The 21,155-nt window shown below is 35.8% G+C and overlaps 1 protein-coding gene across 5 annotated transcripts in view; it reads left to right on the top strand.

Annotated features, from left to right (window-relative positions):
* The window catches only part of LOC149801868 (DNA polymerase subunit gamma-1-like), a 108,727-nt gene that overhangs the window by 61,289 nt on the left and 26,283 nt on the right, over positions 1-21,155 (top strand). For all 5 annotated transcript variants that reach the window (XM_089956238.1, XM_089956239.1, XM_089956240.1 and 2 more), the window contains exons 10-14: positions 6-245; positions 3,824-3,995; positions 7,149-7,244; positions 12,479-12,636; positions 19,014-19,067. In XM_089956238.1, coding sequence (XP_089812364.1) covers positions 6-245; positions 3,824-3,995; positions 7,149-7,244; positions 12,479-12,636; positions 19,014-19,067 — 720 coding nt within the window. The remainder of the gene's footprint in view (positions 1-5; positions 246-3,823; positions 3,996-7,148; positions 7,245-12,478; positions 12,637-19,013; positions 19,068-21,155) is intronic.

Here is a 21,155-nt window from a genome sequence, read left to right as displayed (position 1 = left end):
CATAGATGGTACAGAGAACTTTGCCCAAAGGAAAATTCTGAGGAATGGAAACGTGGACCCTCCTTGATCAGTTCCCAGGTGCGTGTTGCCCCAAAGTTGCTGAGGTTGACATGGGATGGATTCCCTGTGCACTACAGTGAGAAGTATGGGTGGGGCTATCTGGTGCCAGGGCGCACAGATAATCTGCTTTCACCAGAACTGCAGGAAAACTTGGATGATGAAAAGCAGCAAAGATTTCCAACAGAGTGAGGAATTATAATATGTTATTAAACATGTGTCTTACTGTTGGCATTGTTATAGGGCCAAGGTCAGTCATTGGTCCATGTCTGGTTGTATTTATCCCGGGCAACCCTGAGGACCTGTATATGCAGATTTGAGCTAATATGGCTAACTGAGGACCTATGACAATGCCAAAGAAACACATTTAATGTCATATGTATTATTTAGCTTCAAATAATTTCAGTGCCTTTTTAAAACTATTTAATGAAAGCATTGTCAGACTGGTGCAATGCTTTGAAAACAGTCTATTATGCCATGCTGATTAAAGCAGACTTTATGCAAAGTCTTGTGTCTTTCATTTTGTATATAGAGGCCTTGTTTAACGCCTTGCATAAACCTGCCTTTGCCACAGTGTGGAATGAGCTAATTTCATTTATTACACTTCACAGTCTGGAATGAGCTAATTCCATTTCTTACACTTCACAGTGTGAAATGAGCTATTTTCATTTATTACACTTGACAGTGTAGAATGAGCTATTCTCATTTATTACACTTCACAGTGGAATGAACTATTTTTATTTATTACACTTCACAGCGTGGAATAAGCTACTTTCATTTATTACACTTCACATTGTGGAGGAGCCATTTTCATTTAATATAGTGGTTTTTTGGTTAGAGCATCCACTTTAGATGTGGGAGCTCATGGGTTCGAACCCCAGTCGAGTCATACCAAAGACTAATAAAAATGGCATAAACACCTGCCTCAATAGGCACTCAGCATTAAGAGGTTAGTATTAGGACTAGTCGGCCTGGTGTCAGGATAATGTGACTGGGTAGGACATCATGCTACATGTCTGTGGCATGATGCCCTAGTGCTATACATCACTATAAACTGCCACACTGCAGACATCATAGCAGTATGACTGAAAAATTGTTACAGCTACTTCAGAGATCCAAATCACACACACACACACACACATTTATTACACTTGACTGTGGATTGAGCTGTTCTCATTTATTACACTGCACAGTGTGGAATGCACTACTATATTTATTACACTTCACAGTGGATGAGCTATTTTCATTTATTGAAATTAATTAATATATGGGGTCCTGCTTAATGAAATTGGCAGAGACCATTAGTAATCACTTCAAGATTTCTAGCTGGCCATTCATCAATGTGCACATTACAGCATTTATGGAATTCATTTTTATCTTTATGTGCATGGAAGCATATTTTCATGTTGAGTTAGTTGTATAGTTTCTTCTACCTTACTGAACACGTACAAATTTCTTCTTGGAAGTCTATATATAGAGATATTGAGGTAAATACAGTTTACAATGCCCTGAAGGGTGTTCATACAGATATTTAAATAAATACAGTTTACAGTGCCCTGAATGGTTTTCATACAGATATTTAGTTAAAATTTCACAGTGCCCTGAAGGGTGTTCATACAGATATATTGGTAAATACAGTTTAGAGGGCTCTGACAGGTGTTCATACAGATATTTAGGTAAATATGCACAGTTCCCTGAAGGTAGACCTGCCAACTCTTACAATTTTTGCCTAAGTCTTACAAAAATTTCCCTTAAAATACGAACTTAACAGCATACAAGCCAAAACTGTGGAAAAATGATCATTGCCAAAAAATCCTGATAATTGGTTCATCTGTTTTATTTGGATCTGGATTTTATATTAGAATTAGTGAAATTAGGGAACCAGACTAACTTTACAGCAGCACCCCAGACGCTTTAAACTGCACCTATTTGTCATGTGAAGCATCTGCATGATTAAACTGTTGATTATATAATTTTTGTACAATGGCGTCCCAAAATGTGATGCATGTTTAAGACAAAATGGAAAATTAGCCTCTAGAAAAGTGTTAATAATCAACACAGAGGAATGAAAAGGAGTATTCAGATTCTTGTGAATAAAAGATGGAAAGAACAGTTACATTTATTGGACTTCATGTGCCAATTTGAGTATGTCTCGTGGCAGGAGATATGATTGCCATCGTCATATGAAATGGCAAAAGAATTTGAAAGAATTACGTCAAGCTGAGAGATAGCAACAAGCCACTGAGTTGGTAAATAAGGTCTATGCGTACTTTATAAACTTTTCAGTTGAACACAATGTTATCCTCGCTGCGTCAAACTTTTAATTATGTTTTCCAGCTTTACAATAGCAGTTCTTGATATTTTGTTACACCTTACTGAAAACTGGTCAGTCTGACGGAAGAAATAGCTGTCTTACTAACGAGATGGACTCGTCAAGGTTGGCAAGTCTGTGAAGGGTATTCATACCAATATCTAGGTAAATATAGTTCACAATGCCCTGAAAGGTGTTCATGCAGATATTTAGGTAAATATAGTTCACAGTGCCCTGAAGGTTGTTAATACAGATATTTAGGTAACTATAGTTCACAATCACCTGAAGGGTGTACAAAGAGACATTTAAGTATATATAGTTTACAGTGCCCTGAAGGGTGTACATAGATATATTGACATAAGAATGGTGGTTATTGTCTATTACTGTAGTCTGGTTTACAGTCTGATTGACATAAGAATGGTGGTTATTGTCTATTACTGTAGTCTGGTTTACAGTCTGATTGACATAAGAATGGTGGTTATTGTCTATTACTGTAGTCTGGTTTACAGTCTGATTGACATAAGAATGGTGGTTATTGTCTATTACTGTAGTCTGGTTTACAGTCTGAATGACATAAGAATGGTGGTTATTGTCTATTACTGTAGTCTGGTGTACATTCTGTAGCACACTAGGATACATGTAGATTAAAAATCAAGATATTTGACTTAATAGTATTATTATAAGTAGACCTCCATGTAGACATGGTACAGATTTAAGGAAAACCAGGAACCAGACTTTACTCCTTCAGTTTATTTTATTAATTTTGTTTTCATAAGAATAGTCTGTAATCCACCCAGACACCATTTTCAAAGACTGAGTAAAGGCCAGTAATATTTATATCTGACTCTGCACACAGCAGTGTTGAAACACATTTTGCCACAAAATCATTTCTGCTGGTCGCATTCAAAAGCTGGTCACTATCAACAGTTCATTCATAAAATAAAATCAATCCATGTACAATGATTTTGGTTGCAAATAAACACTCACATTAGAGATCATTAGAAAAAGGTTCTATTGTCACACACTCAGATGTATCATATGGACACAAAATTCATTTGACTTGATATAAAACTAAAAGGAATTGTTAAAATAAATAAACAAGCAGTGATATAAACCAACTACTGACCTACTAGGCAGTCAGAATTCTAGGTCTTTCTCTTGAAAAACAACTTCAGATATCACACAAAGAAAACAGTCATTATGAATTGTTTATCGGTTCTGAATATTTAAGTAAAATGAATAGTTGTTGTAGTTGGTTTTAGTTTTGCAATTTGGTTTGTAAAATATTGAGAAAGTGAGCAGTGAGAGAGAACGAGTGAGTGAATGTCAGTGATTCACCATATGGTTTACTTAACTTTCATCTTGTTATTATAATCACGGTTTTCCTTTTTTCATTTTCTTCATCATTGTTGGATTATCATCATCATCAGTGCATATGTTCGGTTTCTTATATAGGGTTGTGTACAAGTTGCTGGGAGTACAGTTGGAAATGGACAAATATGGAGGAATGACAGCACGGCAGTACGAGGATTTTGTGAACTCCAAGATCAATTCAGATGGAATGGACCCAGATGAATCAAGTCGACATTGGAAGGCAACAGGAATGAAAGTCAAGCCCAAACCTAAGGTATTGAGGAGACTCGTCAAATGACAGAAAGTGTGAATTGAACATTTTATATTGTTGGCTTTATCCAGCAAGCTTTAATGCCATTGTTGGAGATGGGTTAATGATATTAATCAATATTTATTATTATGAGGAGTTTGCTTGCCTTAGATGAAAGTGCGATTTAAGTATGAGTTTGGAGATATAGGTATGAATCTGGAGATATAGGTATGAGTCTGGAGATATAGGTATGAGTCTGATATAGGTATGAGTCTGGAGATATAGGTATGAGTCTGGAGATTTAAGTATGAGTCTGGAGAGTCACATATATTGAGTCTGGAGACATAGGCATGAGTCTGGAGATATATCTATGAGTCTGGAGATACAGGTATGAGTCTGCAGATATAGGTATGAGTCTGGAGAGTCACATAGGTTGAGTCTGGAGACATAGGCATGAGTTTTGAGATATGAAAAGTTGCATTGGTGATGTTGACATTAAAATTTTATGCTAAAATCTTTGAAATTCTTAAATGGTGAGTACGTAATGGTGTACCTGGCAGGAGACCTGTGGCATTCTATGAAATCTACTGTAGGTTGGATGTTTGCCCTCATATAGAGATTGCAACATTTCTGCAAGATGTCATTGACAACTCACCCAAGAAGGATATTCTGTTTGTACAAGGAGACTGGAATGCAGAGGTGGAAGGAGACTGGAATGGAGAGGTGGAAGTTGATTCACAGACAAACTGGCAAAGCACATGTGGACCTTTCTGCAGTGCAGAAACAAATGAAAGAGGACTCATGCTCTTGGAGTTTGCTGCCTACAACAATCTTGTGGTAGCCAACACATTCGGCCCTCACAAAGCATCTAGAAGATGGATCTGGCTCAGTCCAGATGGACAACATCACAACCAGATCTACATCTTGCTGAAAAAACGATTCTGCACAGGACTGAATATCACCAGAACATGAAGTTTTCCAGGAGTAGATATTGGAAGTGACCATGATTTATTAATGACAACGTTTTGCCTCCACCTGAAAATGATCAAAAAGCCTAACCGAACAAGAATCAGATTTGACCTTGAAAAACTGAAAGATCCAAAATTTGCAGAAGCCTTCCAAGCAATGATAGGTAGTAAATTTGCACCTTTAATAACCCTGGATAGCCAAGACACTGACCTAGAGTCCATAACTAGCACAGCTAGCAAGGTCGTTGGCAAATATCATCACACAAAGAAACCTTGGGTCACAACAGATGTCCTTGAACTATGTGACAAAAGAAGAGAACTGAACAAGGGGAAAACAGATCATGAAGGAGCTAGAAAATACAGAAAGATAAACAACATGATCAGGAAAAGCATGAAAAAAAGCAAAGGAATCCTGATAGAAAGACAATGCTGCAAAATTGAAGACAGTCTGAGTAGAAATGATAGCAGAATGGCATATCAACTGGTGAAAGATCTCATAACCCATAAACAAACGAAAACTACCACCATCCAAGACAAATCAGGAAAATGACTCACAGAAGATCAAGAGATCCTCAAGCAATGGACAAAATACTGCTCAGAATTGTACGATCATAAGACCCAAGGAGATCCAGCAGTACTAAATTGCCCTCAGTCAGAAGAAATTGATGATAACCCCATTCTTCGGGAAAAAGTAGAAATTGCAGTTAGGTCACTAAAGAAAGGATCATCAGCTGGTATTGACAACTAACCAGCAGAGCCCATTCAAGCAGGAGGAGAAGTGATGGTCACAGTCCTGACAACAATCTCTAACAAGATATGGCAGACAGAAGAATGGCCCACCACATGGACTCAATCCTTGGTCATTTTGCTCCCCAAGAAAGGAAACCAACAGCTATGCCAAAATTACAGAACCATCAGTCTGATCAGTCACCCGAGCAAATTCATGCTGAAGATAATTCTCAACAGACTAAAGCCTCAAGCAGAGACAATTATTGCTGAAGAGCAGGCAGGCTTCCAAGCAGGAAGGAGCATCAAAGAACAAATCTTCAATCTCAGACTCCTTTGTGAGAAATGCCTTCAGCATCAGCAGAATCTAAACCATGTCTTTATAGAGTTCAAAAAGGCCTTTGATAGGGTATGGCATGTAGCCTTATGGGCAACTGTGAGGAAGTACAACATCAGCTCAAACCTTGTGCAGGTTGTTGAGCACCTCTATGACAAAGCCACCAGTGCTGTCCTCATCAATGGCAGCAGAGGAGATTGGTTTCGAACAACAGTTGGAGTCAGACAGTGATGCATACTGTCACCTACACTCTTCAACATTTTCCTGGAAAGGATCATGGAGTATGCCTTGCATGACCACAAGGGCACTGTCAGCATTGGAGGAAGAACAATCACCAACCTTCGCTATGCAGATGATATTGATGGTTTAGCAGGAGAGGAAAAAGAACTGGCTGACACAACCTCCACAGCATACGGTATGGAGAATAGGGCAGAAAAAACCAAACTGATGACAAACAACACCAATGGCATCAGTGCAGAAATAAAGGTCAGTGGACAGAAGCTGGAAAGAGTCACAAGCTTCAAGTACATGGGATCATTTATCACAGATGAGGGCTCCAAACCAGAACTACTGTGCTGGATTGACCAGACAACAACAGCAATAACAAGGTTGAGACCAATATAGAAAGATACCAACATTGCTTTTGGTTCTGCTGCGCACAGTTGCCATATCCATTCTTCTGTATGCTTGTGAAACATGGATGTTCACATCAGATCTATAAAGAAGGATTCAAACCTTTGAAATGAGATGCTACCGCAAGATCTTGCGCATCTCATACATTGACCTTGTCACAAAGAAGTTCGTAACAGGATCCAACGAGCTGTTGGGTTCCATGAAGACCTCTTGACCAATGTAAAAAACGTGTAAACTGAAGTGGTACAGTCATATCTCAAGATCATCTGGACTGGCAAAAACAATCTTGCAAGGCACAGTGCGAGGGTGCAAAAGAGGCAGACAGAAAAAGAGGTGGGAAGACCTCATTAAGGGGTGGACAGGCATGGGATTTGGAGATTCCCAAAGGGCAGTAGAGAACAGGAAAAGATGGAAAAAATTGTTGTGAAGTCAACTGTGGTGCCCCAATCACCTCTTGGTTAAGGTTTTGATGATGATGATGATAATGAACATTTCTTTATTCATGCATTTTAGTTTACCAAGAAGGAGAAAGAACCTGACCACATTGGAGATGGACCCTACACTGATGAGGACATTCCAGGCTGCTGGTTCTTCAAGATCCCCCACAAGGTAAATGGAAATGTGATGGTAGGTTGGAAGGTGAGATGGAGGTTTATAGATCATGAATTTGACAGATGAAAGGTAAACACAGTTGTATGAATCATATATGCTATGGTGTGACAACCTGTTAATTTTTCACTGTTCTGGTCAAAGACGAGACGTGATTATTATGTGTCGTTTGGCATTTGGTGTCAGGCATCTGTTAACAGTTGCTTGTTATCGCTACTTCTCATACTAAGAGGAATATCTTGAAACTTTGCACAGTTTCATCCTGAGGTCATCTTGGTTCCCAGTGAAAATAGTGCCCTTCAGATATTCAATATGTCCACCATAGCATTCACCTTGTAAATCTTGTTATCACTACACCAACTAAAAGATGATCATATTGAAATGGGACTTTATTAAGACTTCTTGTAACATGTCAGTGGTTCAAAATGAAATGGTTTCAATCTTATGTTCAAAATGGCTGCTATGGTGGCCATTATATGAAGATCACTATTCCTGAATGAATGGTCGTATCAACTAAAGATTTATGCTGACATGTTGGTGATCCTACATGAAAATAGTGTTGATTTGACCTCCAACACGGTTACCATGGCAGACATGTCTTCCTTTACAACCTTTACCTTGATAAGGTTTACTGAAATGACCATTAAATTGCAGATTTGTAGAACAGTAGCAGTAAGATCTGAAAATATGATTAATGTGTCAAAACTGAACTGATGGTTTGTTTGGACTTGATGTTTTCACATAAAAGACTCCGTGTGATATGTAGATGTCCCAGCATGAAAATGGTACTGTTCTGATGCCATTGTGGCTGTCATGAAAATTTTGCTATAACTACTCTTCCTGAATGGATGGTCATATTGGCTTGATGTTTTTCTAAAAGACTAATGAAGATTTTGTTGCTGCTACCCCTTCTGAACATGTTTCAGCATGGGTTTCATAGTTGGTCCTATAATAAAATGATGTCAATCTGATCTCCAAAATGTCTTCCTCTGTGGTCATCTTGTGGCTACTTTTCCTTGACAGTTGTTTGTAATGACACGGGGTTTTCTCCAAAGTACTTTATCAGTATTTAGCTGGTTGTGAATGAAAATGGTGCTGATTTGACTTCTTACATAGCAACTGTATCAGTGACCTAAACCATATTGTTTCCACAACTTCTCTGGAATGAATGGGGAAATTGTCATTACCACCAACATGTCTGTGCTATAATAATTAAAAATTGTTAGCAAGCCTTAATAATAAGCGTTTAATTTGTTTATTATTGAATCGTGTGACAGAAAAAAAACGAAGTTCTTAGCCCATGATTCCAGAAAGAAACTACGTATTTATCAATGTGCGTTTCTAATTATCTTTTACAATATATGTAAGCAATGGTTAAAACATATTTCTTCAAATTCATTATTTTTTTTATAACTATTTGTAATTGTTAGTATTGAACTTCATGCTTTACAGGACTCATGTAGCTAGAAAATCAATTACACATGATGCATAAACATCCTACGCTTTGCGACAACCTTTCGTGCAGTGTGTAATTGATGCTTTAACTTCAAGACTTCATGAATCTTTTGAGGGTACAGTATGATCCTTGCCCGTTATACTATCACAACTGCAATTCACAATTTTTTCTCAAAAGACGGCTCAACAAAATTTGATAGAAATCATCTTGGTCTTTCAGATAGATTCAGATGATGCAGAGCCACCGTCTGATATTGTCACCATTATTGAAAATAAAAGCAATTTTGAAATGACCTAAAAATATTGACTCAGCATAAGTTTTACCAATTTGATGTAAAGCATCTTGGCATAAAGTTCATCCAGATTTGTTCAATTGATGGTGATCCACAATCCAGTTCTCAAATGAGGCTGATCCAGCATCAGATACGGTCACTTGTTTATTGTTTTGTAGGTTTAAAGCCAATTTTCAGACTGCATGGCAGCCAGGATATTTTAGAGGAGGAAGAAACCAGGAAAAACCACCTACCTATGGGAAGCTACTGGCAAGCTGTCTCACATACCTATGTTGGTTAAGCCCAAGACAAAACCAATGCAGACAGAGGTGAGATGTCAGTAATCTGTAAAGGCAAGTGCTGTTGATCACTTTGCCACCCAGGAAACCAAATATGGTCACTCTTAATATAGCTGAAGGCATCTTAGCATGAAATTCTATATTTTTACAGTTCATGCTGATCCACCATTAAATATTTCCATCACTATTAAAATATAAAAAAAAGGAAAAACATTTAAATGACTTCTCAAAACCAACCCAAGAGAATTTCAACAGAAAGCATCCTGGAATGAAGTGCTTTCAAAGTTTTTTCAGACCCTGCCTTCAGATATGGCTAATATTATTGTAAATAAAAAACATTTAAATGACTTCTCAAAAATCACTGAACACAATTTGACCAAAGTTGATAGAAAGCATCCAGGCATGAAATTCTTTCAGATTCATTGAAATGATGCTGATCTGCTATCAAATATGGCCACTATAGCTAAAAATAGATTTTTTTAAAAATGACTTATTCTCAAGATTCGCTTAATGAATTTGACAAAATTTAACAGAAATCATCTTGGTAGGAATGTCTTTCAGATTTGTTACAGTTTTGCTGATCTACAAACAAATATGGCCACTATTACTAAAAATAGATTTTAAAAAAAATTACTTCTTCTCAAGACTTGCTTAATCAATTTGATGAAATTTAACAGAAATCATCTTGGTAGGAATGTCTTTCCAGTTTGTTCAGAAAATGCCAGTCCACCATCAGATATGACCACCATTGCTAAAAATAGAAACCTTTGGAACAACTTCTCAAAAACCTCTTAACAGAATTTAAGGAAATGTGACAGAAAGCATCCTGTTTTGAAGGTCTTTCAAAACATTTCAAATGATGCTGATCCAGCATCTTATATGACCAAAATTTTTAAAAATCTGGGCTTTCCTTATCAGCAGGGAGCCAGCTGATTTATCTGGCTACTTATACTTTACACTCAGCTACTTTTAAAAAAATCCTATATCCCTATTGGGGGAGGTCCCTGAAACCCCTCTGCTTACTTGGCAACTCACCCTCCAACTTTAAATCTAATGGAAGGCCCTGAAAAATGTAAAATATTTAATCAACATTTCTCAAAACCCCAATCAACAGAATTGAATGAATTTGACAATGCATCCTAATGCTCTTTAAATGATGATAATCTATGATCAGATGTGGATGCTGTTGTTGTTGTTGTTATTGCTGTTATGGGGTTTAATGCCATTTTTCAGCACAAAATAGGCTATACATGGCGGCCATTGTAACTGGTGGGGGAAGAACCACTGATTCATGAAAACCTAATGGAAAACTTTCTCATGTATGCATGCTGGCCAAAACCAAGACTCAAAACTCGTTAAGACATGCATGAGATGGCATTGATCTGTAATGGTGACTGTTTTAGACCACTTGGCCACTTGTGGCTGCTGTTACTGAAAACAGAAAAACTGTTAACCCTTTACCTCAGTCTTTTGATGTGTAGACAGTTGATATATGTCTCCAAGCCACACAGTGCAGTGTGCTATAAATAGAACACCTGTTACCTGTATGGCTTGATATGCATAGGCTTGCAGTATAGTATATGTTAAATTCAACATCAGTTTTAACCATTTTTACCATCTTTGTACACATCTATTATCTATTTAAAGGTTTAAGAGTAAAATCTGAGTTTTTTTTATATGCTTTAAAATCAGTGACCAACTGTAGCTGGCATTTCACAGCCTCAAATTCTACAGTTCATTGTTTGTCTTCATTGCTAAATCATACATTATAAAAAAAACATCAGTGTTGCCTAAATCAACATCGGATCTTACATCTGACTTATTGAAGCCTTCAAGGACATATTTTTAAGGAACCAAACTGAAGAATGTGCTGAACAAATTCCATGGCCACCATTTTGGAGAGAGGAGAATCTGACCCAGTTACTTTGAATAGCAGATTATGGCCAGATCTTAAGTAGCAACCACATGATGTGACATAATGGTCATTTAGCTAGTTGTATCTAATAACCACATGATGTGATGTAATGGTCATTTAGCCTGTTGTATCTGATAACCAAATGATGTGACATAATGGTCACTTACCCTGTTGTATCTAATAACCACATGATGTGACGTAATGGTCATTTAGCCTGTTGTATCTAATAACCACATGATTTGACGTAATGGAATTTTTTTCCCTGTTGTATCTAATAACCACATGATGTGATGTAATGTTCATTTACCCTGTTGTATCTAATAACCACATGATAAAGGTCATTTACCTCAATACCTGTTGTATCTAATAGGGGTTTTCCCCAAAGGTAGCACTATGAAAACCAGCTCATAATGAATGGTTTGCTGCAGGCAGCCAAACATGCTTCCATGTGGATGGTGCAGAGGCATCCAAACATGCTTGTATGCGAATCAGATAGAGTCGTGCACTAGCATTTCCATGAGAATGGGGTAGAGGCATCCAATTGTGCTTACATGAGTTAAAGGGTTAAAAACCTTTTTCTCAAAGACTGCTGAGGAGAATTAGACCAGATTTGACAGAAAATATCTTGGCATTGATGTCTTTGAATATTTTTTAATACATTATGCTAATCTCAAGTATTCTAATGGTGACATAGGACAGCTACAGAGATGAGTAAAGTCAGGCCTACTTAGGTCTCTTGTTGAGATATGCAGACACTTGATACTGCTGTAATTCATCAAATTCAAGCTTCTTTGTGAACATGAAATGTAACCACTGATGAAGCTTGAGATTGTGTGGCCATTTTACAATAAATTACAATAAAGTTTTGGAATTCCAGAAAAAAATAACAAGAGAATGGTTTTTAAAATGAATACTTTTCATGACAGCCCTAATGCAAATAGTATTAGTTCAGAACAGGTGTTGCAGTAAGACTGTTGACAATAGTTTACATTTGTAAGCATTGTAAAGCACATAAAGCTACTGAGGTTAGACTGTTGGATTTTGCATTGTAGACTGCAGGCTACTGGCAAAAATTACAAACAAGATTTCAGTAAATCGCGAATAAATCTCATCCCATGTCAACCCACTTGTGCCAAATTTCATCGGTAAAATATAGACAGTTTATATGTAGTTTGATCAGGTGATGTTGCTGTCCAGGGATTTGTTAGTTGGAGAGTCCAAAGACTGAAGGTCAAGATCAAAAACAATAAACTTTTTGTAAGGTAAAAAAATGCACTGAATTTTTCTTTTCAGGATGGGAAAGGAAAGCGTGTAGGAAATCCTTTAGCAAAGAACTATGTCAACATGATAGAAAATGGAACCCTTCGAGCTATGTCAGGTGACATGGCTAACCTGGTACTGAGGAACAGTAATGCCTGCTCTTACTGGAAAATGAACAAAAAGAGAATTGAGTAGGTCAAAATGCATACATCCAGTATATGGAATTGAGTAGGTCAACATGCATACATACAGTACATGGAATTGAGTATTTCAACATGCATACATACAGTACATGGAATTGAGTAGGTCAACATGCATACATCCAGTATATGGAATTGAGTAGGTCAACATGCATACATACAGTACATGGAACTGAGTAGGTCAAAATGCATACATCCAGTATATGTAATTGAGTAGGTCAAAATGCATACATCCAGTATATGGAATTGAGTAGGTCGACATGCATACATACAGTATGTGGAATTTAGTAGGTCAACATGTATACATACAGTACATGGAATTGAGTAGGTCAAAATGCATACATACAGTACATGGAATTCAGTAGGTCAACATACATACATACAGTACATGGAATTGAGTAGGTCAACATGCATACATACAGTACATGGAATTGAGTATTTCAACATGCATACATACAGTACTTGGAATTGAGTAGGTAAACATGCATACATACAGTATATGTAATTGAGTAGGTCAAAATGCATACATCCAGTATATGGAATTGAGTAGGTCAAAATGCATACATCCAGTATATGGAATTGAGTAGGTCAACATGCATACATCCAGTATATGGAATTGAGTAGGTCAACATGCATACATACAGTATATGTAATTGAGTAGGTCAAAATGCATACATCCAGTATATGGAATTGAGTAGGTCGACATGCATACATACAGTATGTGGAATTTAGTAGGTCAACATGTATACATACAGTACATGGAATTGAGTAGGTCAAAATGCATACATACAGTACATGGAATTCAGTAGGTCAACATACATACATACAGTACATGGAATTGAGTAGGTCAACATGCATACATACAGTACATGGAATTGAGTATTTCAACATGCATACATACAGTACTTGGAATTGAGTAGGTAAACATGCATACATACAGTACATGGAATTGAGTAGGTCAACATGCATACATACAGTACATGGAATTGAGTATTTCAGCATGCATACATACAGTACATGGAATTGAGTATTTCAACATGCATACATACAGTACATGGAATTGAGTAGGTCAACATGCATACATATAGTACATGGAATCGAGTATTTCAACATGCATACATACAGTATATGGAATTGAGTAGGTCAACATTTATACATAACAGTATATGGAATTGAGTAGGTCAACATGCATACATACTGTATGTAGAATTGAGTAGGTCAACATGCATACATACAGTATATGGAATTGAGTAGGTCAACATGCATACATACAGTACATGGAACTGAGTAGGTCAACATTCATACATAACAGTATATGTAATTGAGTAGGTCAACATTCATACATAACAGTATATGTAATTGAGTAGGTCAACATGCATACATACAGTATATGTAATTGAGTAGGTCAACATGCATACATTCAGTACATGGAACTGAGTAGGTCAACATTCATACATACAGTATATGGAATTGAGTAGGTCAACATGCATACATTCAGTACATGGAACTGAGTAGGTCAACATTCATACATACAGTATATGGAATTGAGTAGGTCAACATTTATACATAACAATATATGTAATTGAGTAGGTCAACATGCATACATACCATATGTGGAATTGAGTAGGTCAACATGCATACATACCATATGTGGAATTGAGTAGGTCAACATGCATACATACAGTATATGTAATTGAGTAGGTCAACATGCATACATAACAGTATTTGGAATTGAGTAGGTTAAACTGCATACATCCAGTATATGTAATTGAGTAGGTCAACATGCATACATACAGTATATGTAATTGAGTAGGTCAACATGCATACATACAGTATATGTAATTGAGTAGGTCAACATGCATACATACCATATGTGGAATTGAGTAGGTCAACATGCATACATAACAGTATTTGGAATTGAGTAGGTTAAACTGCATACATCCAGTATATGTAATTGAGTAGGTCAACATGCATACATAACAGTATATGTAATTGAGTAGGTCAACATGCATACATAACAGTATATGTAATTGAGTAGGTCAACATGCATACATACCATATGTGGAATTGAGTAGGTCAACATGCATACATAACAGTATTTGGAATTGAGTAGGTTAAACTGCATACATCCAGTATATGTAATTGAGTAGGTCAACATGCATACATAACAGTATGTGGAATTGAGTAGGTCAACATGCATACATAACAGTATATGTAATTGAGTAGGTCAACATGCATACATACCATATGTGGAATTGAGTAGGTCAACATGCATACATAACAGTATTTGGAATTGAGTAGGTTAAACTGCATACATCCAGTATATGTAATTGAGTAGGTCAACATGCATACATACAGTATATGTAATTGAGTAGGTCAACATGCATACATACCATATGTGGAATTGAGTAGGTCAACATGCATACATACAGTATATGTAATTGAGTAGGTCAACATGCATACATACAGTGTATGTAATTGAGTAGGTCAACATGCATACATACAGTATATGGAACAAAACCTCTTGATACCAGATCTCCTGGGGCCAAGTGAAAGTTTCGGTTTTATGGGGTTTTCCATTTACTGATGCACTCATATTTGACCTATAAATGAGATGCAGTCAGTTATTTCCCCTTTGTTATAACAATAACAAAATATATTTATTTGTGCCCACTTTATGGTTTTATTGATCTGATGGTATTGGTTCTTTTGATATTTATCCTGTGTTTGCAATAATTTTATTTTATTTTTGTACTTTTATATAAATTTATTTGATAAAATGTTACTAGGCAATAAAAAATGAGAAGTCACGTGATTGGCAAACAAAAAACATAATCTCTTTTGATTTGTATGACCACTGGCACTATATTACAATTAACTTTGAAAGTTATTACTTCAGTCAGGTGTGAAGGCTGTAGATTAGCCTATTGTTTACACTGTATGTACCAAGCTTTATTTTTCTTCATGTATGGCTTTGGCTATTTCTGGACACATGGCAGCTTTATTTTTTAGGATTAGAGATTTGGGGGAGGGTAATTATTTTTTAATTAAAGGAAACATTCTAGACCGGAAAAGTTTTTGGATCAAGAGGAATTTTGTTTAGTGAGGTTTTATTTTTGAGGTGTTTTATTGTACGTAGCTGTTGACACACAGTCATGGACATGGAAGGTTTCACTTTACTGATTTGGTTGACAGGGTGGTTTTAGTTCTGCTGGTCAAAAGCCAGATGAGCTTATGTGCTGACTTTTCATATGTCATCAAGCATTGAATATGGTTGCCTTGGTGGCCATCTTATAATTTTCTTATTGCTACTCCTGCATAGATGTAATTCATGCTAAACGACGTTTTCTGAGTTAGGTTGATTCTAAGTCAAAATGATACCCCTCAGAGATCTATGCTGGCCACTTTGAAGATACCTATTACTGCTTCATCTGAAAAAATGCTGATATCAACCTGAGGTTTTTATTATAAAATTTCTTATGATGTTTAGTTGATCCTAAATAATGGACAGATCTGACATACATGACATCCATCTTTCAGTTCCTTCTGAATGTATAGTACTATATACTTGGGTTTTCTATACATGAGTTCTTATCGTATCTCTAGTAGAATCTCAACGAAAATGATGCCCCTTGGAAATCCAGCATGAATGTCACCCATGGTGGGCTGAGACGTTGTTATCACTACGCTAACTCTACCTGAAGAAATGGTTGCATCTGTGTGGGAGTTTTCAATTAAGCGCTTCTTACTGCATGTCCTAAATAACAATGATATAAATGCAACCTTTCACATTTTGAGTAGCAGCCTGTTAACCAGAATGAATGCGCCTGCTGACATTTTTAAAACAAAATAATTGTTTGTCTTATATAGCTTTTCCAGCATTACTATGATGCTGGTACAGTCCTCAAAATGGATGCTTTGAAAGCCATCTTAAAAACTCTTTTTATTGCCAATGATCCAAAATTGGGGGGCATCAACCATTTTTGTTGGGGGAGCAAGATACGATTCTGAAGGTTGTGGGCAGCGTGAGTAAGAGTAGTTACTAATCACTAATTATGCATATTAATTAAAATGCATATTTTTAAAAGGACTGCCTAAATAGCCATGGGCTGTGTAGTATGAAGAATTGGGCCATATATGAGCCGTGGGTTGGAGACACCTGTCCTAAATGGAATTTCATATCATGGGGTTTTTCGTTGCAACACTGTAACTATATGTGTGAATATGGGCTCATGTGATCTCCTGCATGGAACCATAACCATCTTGAAAATCTTTACCACTACTCTTGCAAGAATGGTTGCATGACATAGGTTTTTCAAACTTTGCAAAATTTACTTGGTTTGAATGAAATTGGTGCAGATCAGACTATCAATATATCCACTCTTTTGCGAAGAAGTTTTGAAAACCAGACCTACCGTATTTCATGTATTTTTTCATACCCTTTAATTTTTCATACAAAGTCCAGTTATTAAAATAATAATTATTTAAATGTATCATGTTGTTTTGTACACATCACTTGGTATTTAAAAAAAACTCCATTAAATTAATGGACCTAAAACTTATTAAGAAGATTTACGTTTGCAAAAAAGATCAAAAATACCGTATTGCTATTTTCTTTTTGCAAAAGTTCATAATTGTTGGTGAGAAAATACAATGATTGATGCATAAGCTCTTTTATTGTTATTACTATATCTTCTGGTGTTTATTAACAATGAACAAAGGCCTTCATAGAACGTTGCTTTAAATATTATCGTTAATTAAATCTACTTATTAAGTCTGTCACTGTAACAAAACACCACATGCATGTTAAAATGAGTTCGGAAGGCCTTTGATGTTTTCTTATCCAAAAAAATTATATCTCAGTACATGCTAAAGTGAAAACCACAGACCATTGGTCAACTAGTCTTATTGTTTCATTATAGTCATACAAACATAAAATATAAAAATCTTGTCATTTTCTATCATAAATTTGAAAGTCACGGACTCCATTAAATTGATTCATATATTTACATATACTATCTTTTAAGTGCTTGTACTGTTTTGACTTGGATATAATTAACATTTTATTGCAAATCTATTCTATGATATACCCCTCTGTTGTTATCTTTATTCGCGAGTTCGAATAACAGGTAATATGTATGATCGCTTGTCCTTGCAACATCTGCTGTATGGACAATGGCTTCAATAGCACATTGACAGATTTTCATTTCTCTAAATGGAGGCTCATGTTCCTCCTGGCAGCCTCACTGATTTGACCTCTTCTGTCGATTCTTGCCCTCTATCTGGTTTCAGCTGGAATAACCAAAGCTCTAAGCATGTTTAATTACCATGTAAATAACACTGTATAGCCATGTGGTTGTTTTGACAATGTATAATGTTATTAAAACAAGAACAAATTGTTGTTTTTGTTGGTGTTAATTGATAATGGAGTATAGTAGAGTCATAATACATGAGGATTATCACAATTGTCAGGTAACTGCCCTGAATAAATATGGGCTTGTACACCTCCAAATTTTGTTTCATCTCTCTCTCTCTCTCTCTCTCTCTCTCTCTCTCTGTGACTAATAACAACAAAAATCTTCTTTAGTACTTTTATTTTTATTGTAATTAGATTCTTGAGTTGAGAGCAGAATGAGACAGAAAATATACATTTATTTTGTATGTTTGTACCATAGAACTTGTTCAGGTACAATCCCTTTAATTTTCATACACAGTCAGTATCACAAAATGATAATTTATTGTGCATATATTCACATTAGGCTTAAGTCAAAGGTGGCTTGCTTGTGATTTTGTGTCTCTACAAGAAATTTTACTTGCATTCTAATAGCTAGTTAATAGTACTCTGACCTTGATTTTAAGGTCAAAGGTCAAGCATTTAAGCATTTTAATGCCATTAAGTATGAATGGATTTTAATCTTTTAATCGTGTTTAATGAAAGCTAGCACATCTGTATATCTTGACATTGGTTGAGACACGTAAGTTCAGCAATCTTCCTGCTGACAGCTGGTTCAAAGTCTAATTGCTTGATGAAGAATTTTGTTCTGCACTTGTAGGTATCTTTTGAATTGGTTAAGAAATCTTGTGAATATTTAAGGAAATAATTTTGTTATGAAATGTTGCATGAAGTTGAAGGTAGTTACAATACTTAGGAGTGAAAAGGAAAAGGAAGAAATTGACTTATGGAATTTTAGAGAAATTCTTTACAGCCATTGTTTCCAATTACCAGTAAAATTAATTTTTTTCTCATGTATATTTCCTAAAGCTTTATTTTTCTTCACTTGGTTCCATGATACGTTTGAATCCATTTCTAAGAATTTGGCACTGGTTCACCTTTCAAGTCCAAAATGACAGTATGGTTCATATTTCAGGTCACAAATGACAGTATGGTTCAAGAAGAAGGAGCTTTCAAAGCAAGTGTTAAGGTATGCTCTTTATGTCCAGATGTCATTACCATGTATACTTATAAGTTGAGTCCAACTGCAAGCTGCGTTTTACTGATTACTCCAAACCAACAGCATAGACCCAGATCTGCAGTCACATGATGCAGCATTAGATCTGTGTGGTTGGTTAGGAGTAATCAGTGAAACAAACAGTTTATACCTTCATTTTGCAGTCCATTATGCAAGGGCAGATCTGGGACTATGTTGCTTGCAGTTAGATGTGGACATTGCTGCATTTATTGAACACCACTATATTTTGGCACAGCTTTCATTTCAAGACTGCAACAGATGAAGCTTTTTATTGAGTCTTTTGAGTTCCATGACAATATTACCTGATATTTATCACTCAGAACATACTTAGTCTTGTCCAGAAAAGGAATTGAGTTCAAATCCTTTTGGAATTTTCCCTGATATTCAGTGGTGAGAATCCCAAATTGATGATACCAGAGCTAGCATTTATAAGGAAAATCCATGAAAAAAAGAAATTCTAGTTTTGAAGACCAGTTCCTGAACATCATAAATTACACTACATTTTGGCAGCACATTTCCCTTTTTAAAATCTCTTAATGTTATGTATATGTTTATAAACAATGCCATGATGTTATATAATATTTATTGCATGAATCATTCTTGTATACTGATCCCTTCAACTCCTATCTTGTCCAGATATGAATTTCATTTGAGTTCCAATCATTTTGGAAAAAGCTTTTCGATATCCAGGCATGACATTCTTTAAAAGCAAAATACCAGATCCATTGTCAGTGATATCATGGCTAGCAGTCCATTAAAAATAGACATTCTAATCTTGAAGTCAAATTCATAATTAACACTTCTGGAACAATGCATTTTGGCAGAATCATTGACTTTTTCAAGAGTGAATGTGATGCTGCTGATTACATAAAAATACTTGTCATGTAGATATTTATAAACAGTACTACGATGTTACTTAATATTTGTCATGCAAAGCATTCCCACATCCTGATCCCACCTCACTATTGTTTTAAGTATGAATTCCACTTGAGTTTAGATTTGGGAAAAACTTTATATATGTTGGTAGGAAGAAGACGAAGGAGGAAGATCAGGATGTGGGAAGATCAGCACAATAAATATTACATAATCTCATGTCACAAAGTTTTTCCATATAAATTATATGGACATAAGTGTAGAGGAGGAGGGATCACAAAAGCCCCCTAGGACAGAAACCCACTGACAGGGGGAGGACAAAAGCCATTTGTCCCTGTCCCTGCCATTTACATTTCTGGAAATAAATAATTTTGTTGTTTTTCACTGTTTTAATTATTTGTTATTAATCATAGCAGTTTTAATAAGAAAATATTTTTTACCTTTGTTCCTGTAACACCTGTCAATGACAAAGTAGTATTGTGCAATATACTTATATTATTTTATCTTGTATACACTGATATTTGTTGAAACTTTATGGTTTTGTATTAATGACATGTACTTCAAAAGCTGTTTTTATATCAAAGAGTACAACAATCACATTAATGAGAAGTTATTTCGTTATAAAATGTTGGGGAATCTGCCCACAAACCAATCCAGCTTTTGTAATCATTGAGTTCATTACTTATAACAAGGGTGGAGTTAAGCTATGTTATGTACATGAAGAAGTCAGCAAACCAGTCTGCTATCAGATGGGAGTGTGAACAACACAAGGCCCATTGCTGCTCTACCAACTTAAGATCTAATTTAGATTTTTTTAATATTTAATTTATGAATTATTTTTACCACTCCAAGTAATTTAAAGGGAACATTAAAATGTATATATAGTTGCAAAAAAATAAATAAAGAAAATCTTAATCAACTACATCAACAGCTATATAAAAATGAAGAATTAAAATGCATAATACAGTAAATATCAAAGATCAAGGGGATTTTGTCCTGGAATCAGTTAGTACAGTAATTATATCGTTTATGGCTGGTTCACACTTGCAAGCAGTAGCAGTGCACATACACAATGAAAAAACTGACATAGTTACACGGACAAAAAGCAAATACCAGAAATGCAACACAGTTTCTTTGTTTCTAAAAGAAAACTGTGAAACATTATCA

This window comes from Sinohyriopsis cumingii, chromosome 4, assembly GCF_028554795.1.
Source record: "Sinohyriopsis cumingii isolate HCF-2022 chromosome 4, ASM2855479v2, whole genome shotgun sequence".
Taxonomy (NCBI): domain Eukaryota; kingdom Metazoa; phylum Mollusca; class Bivalvia; order Unionida; family Unionidae; genus Sinohyriopsis; species Sinohyriopsis cumingii.
Note: the sequence above shows the minus strand (reverse complement) of the source record. Positions and strands in the feature narration are given on the sequence as shown.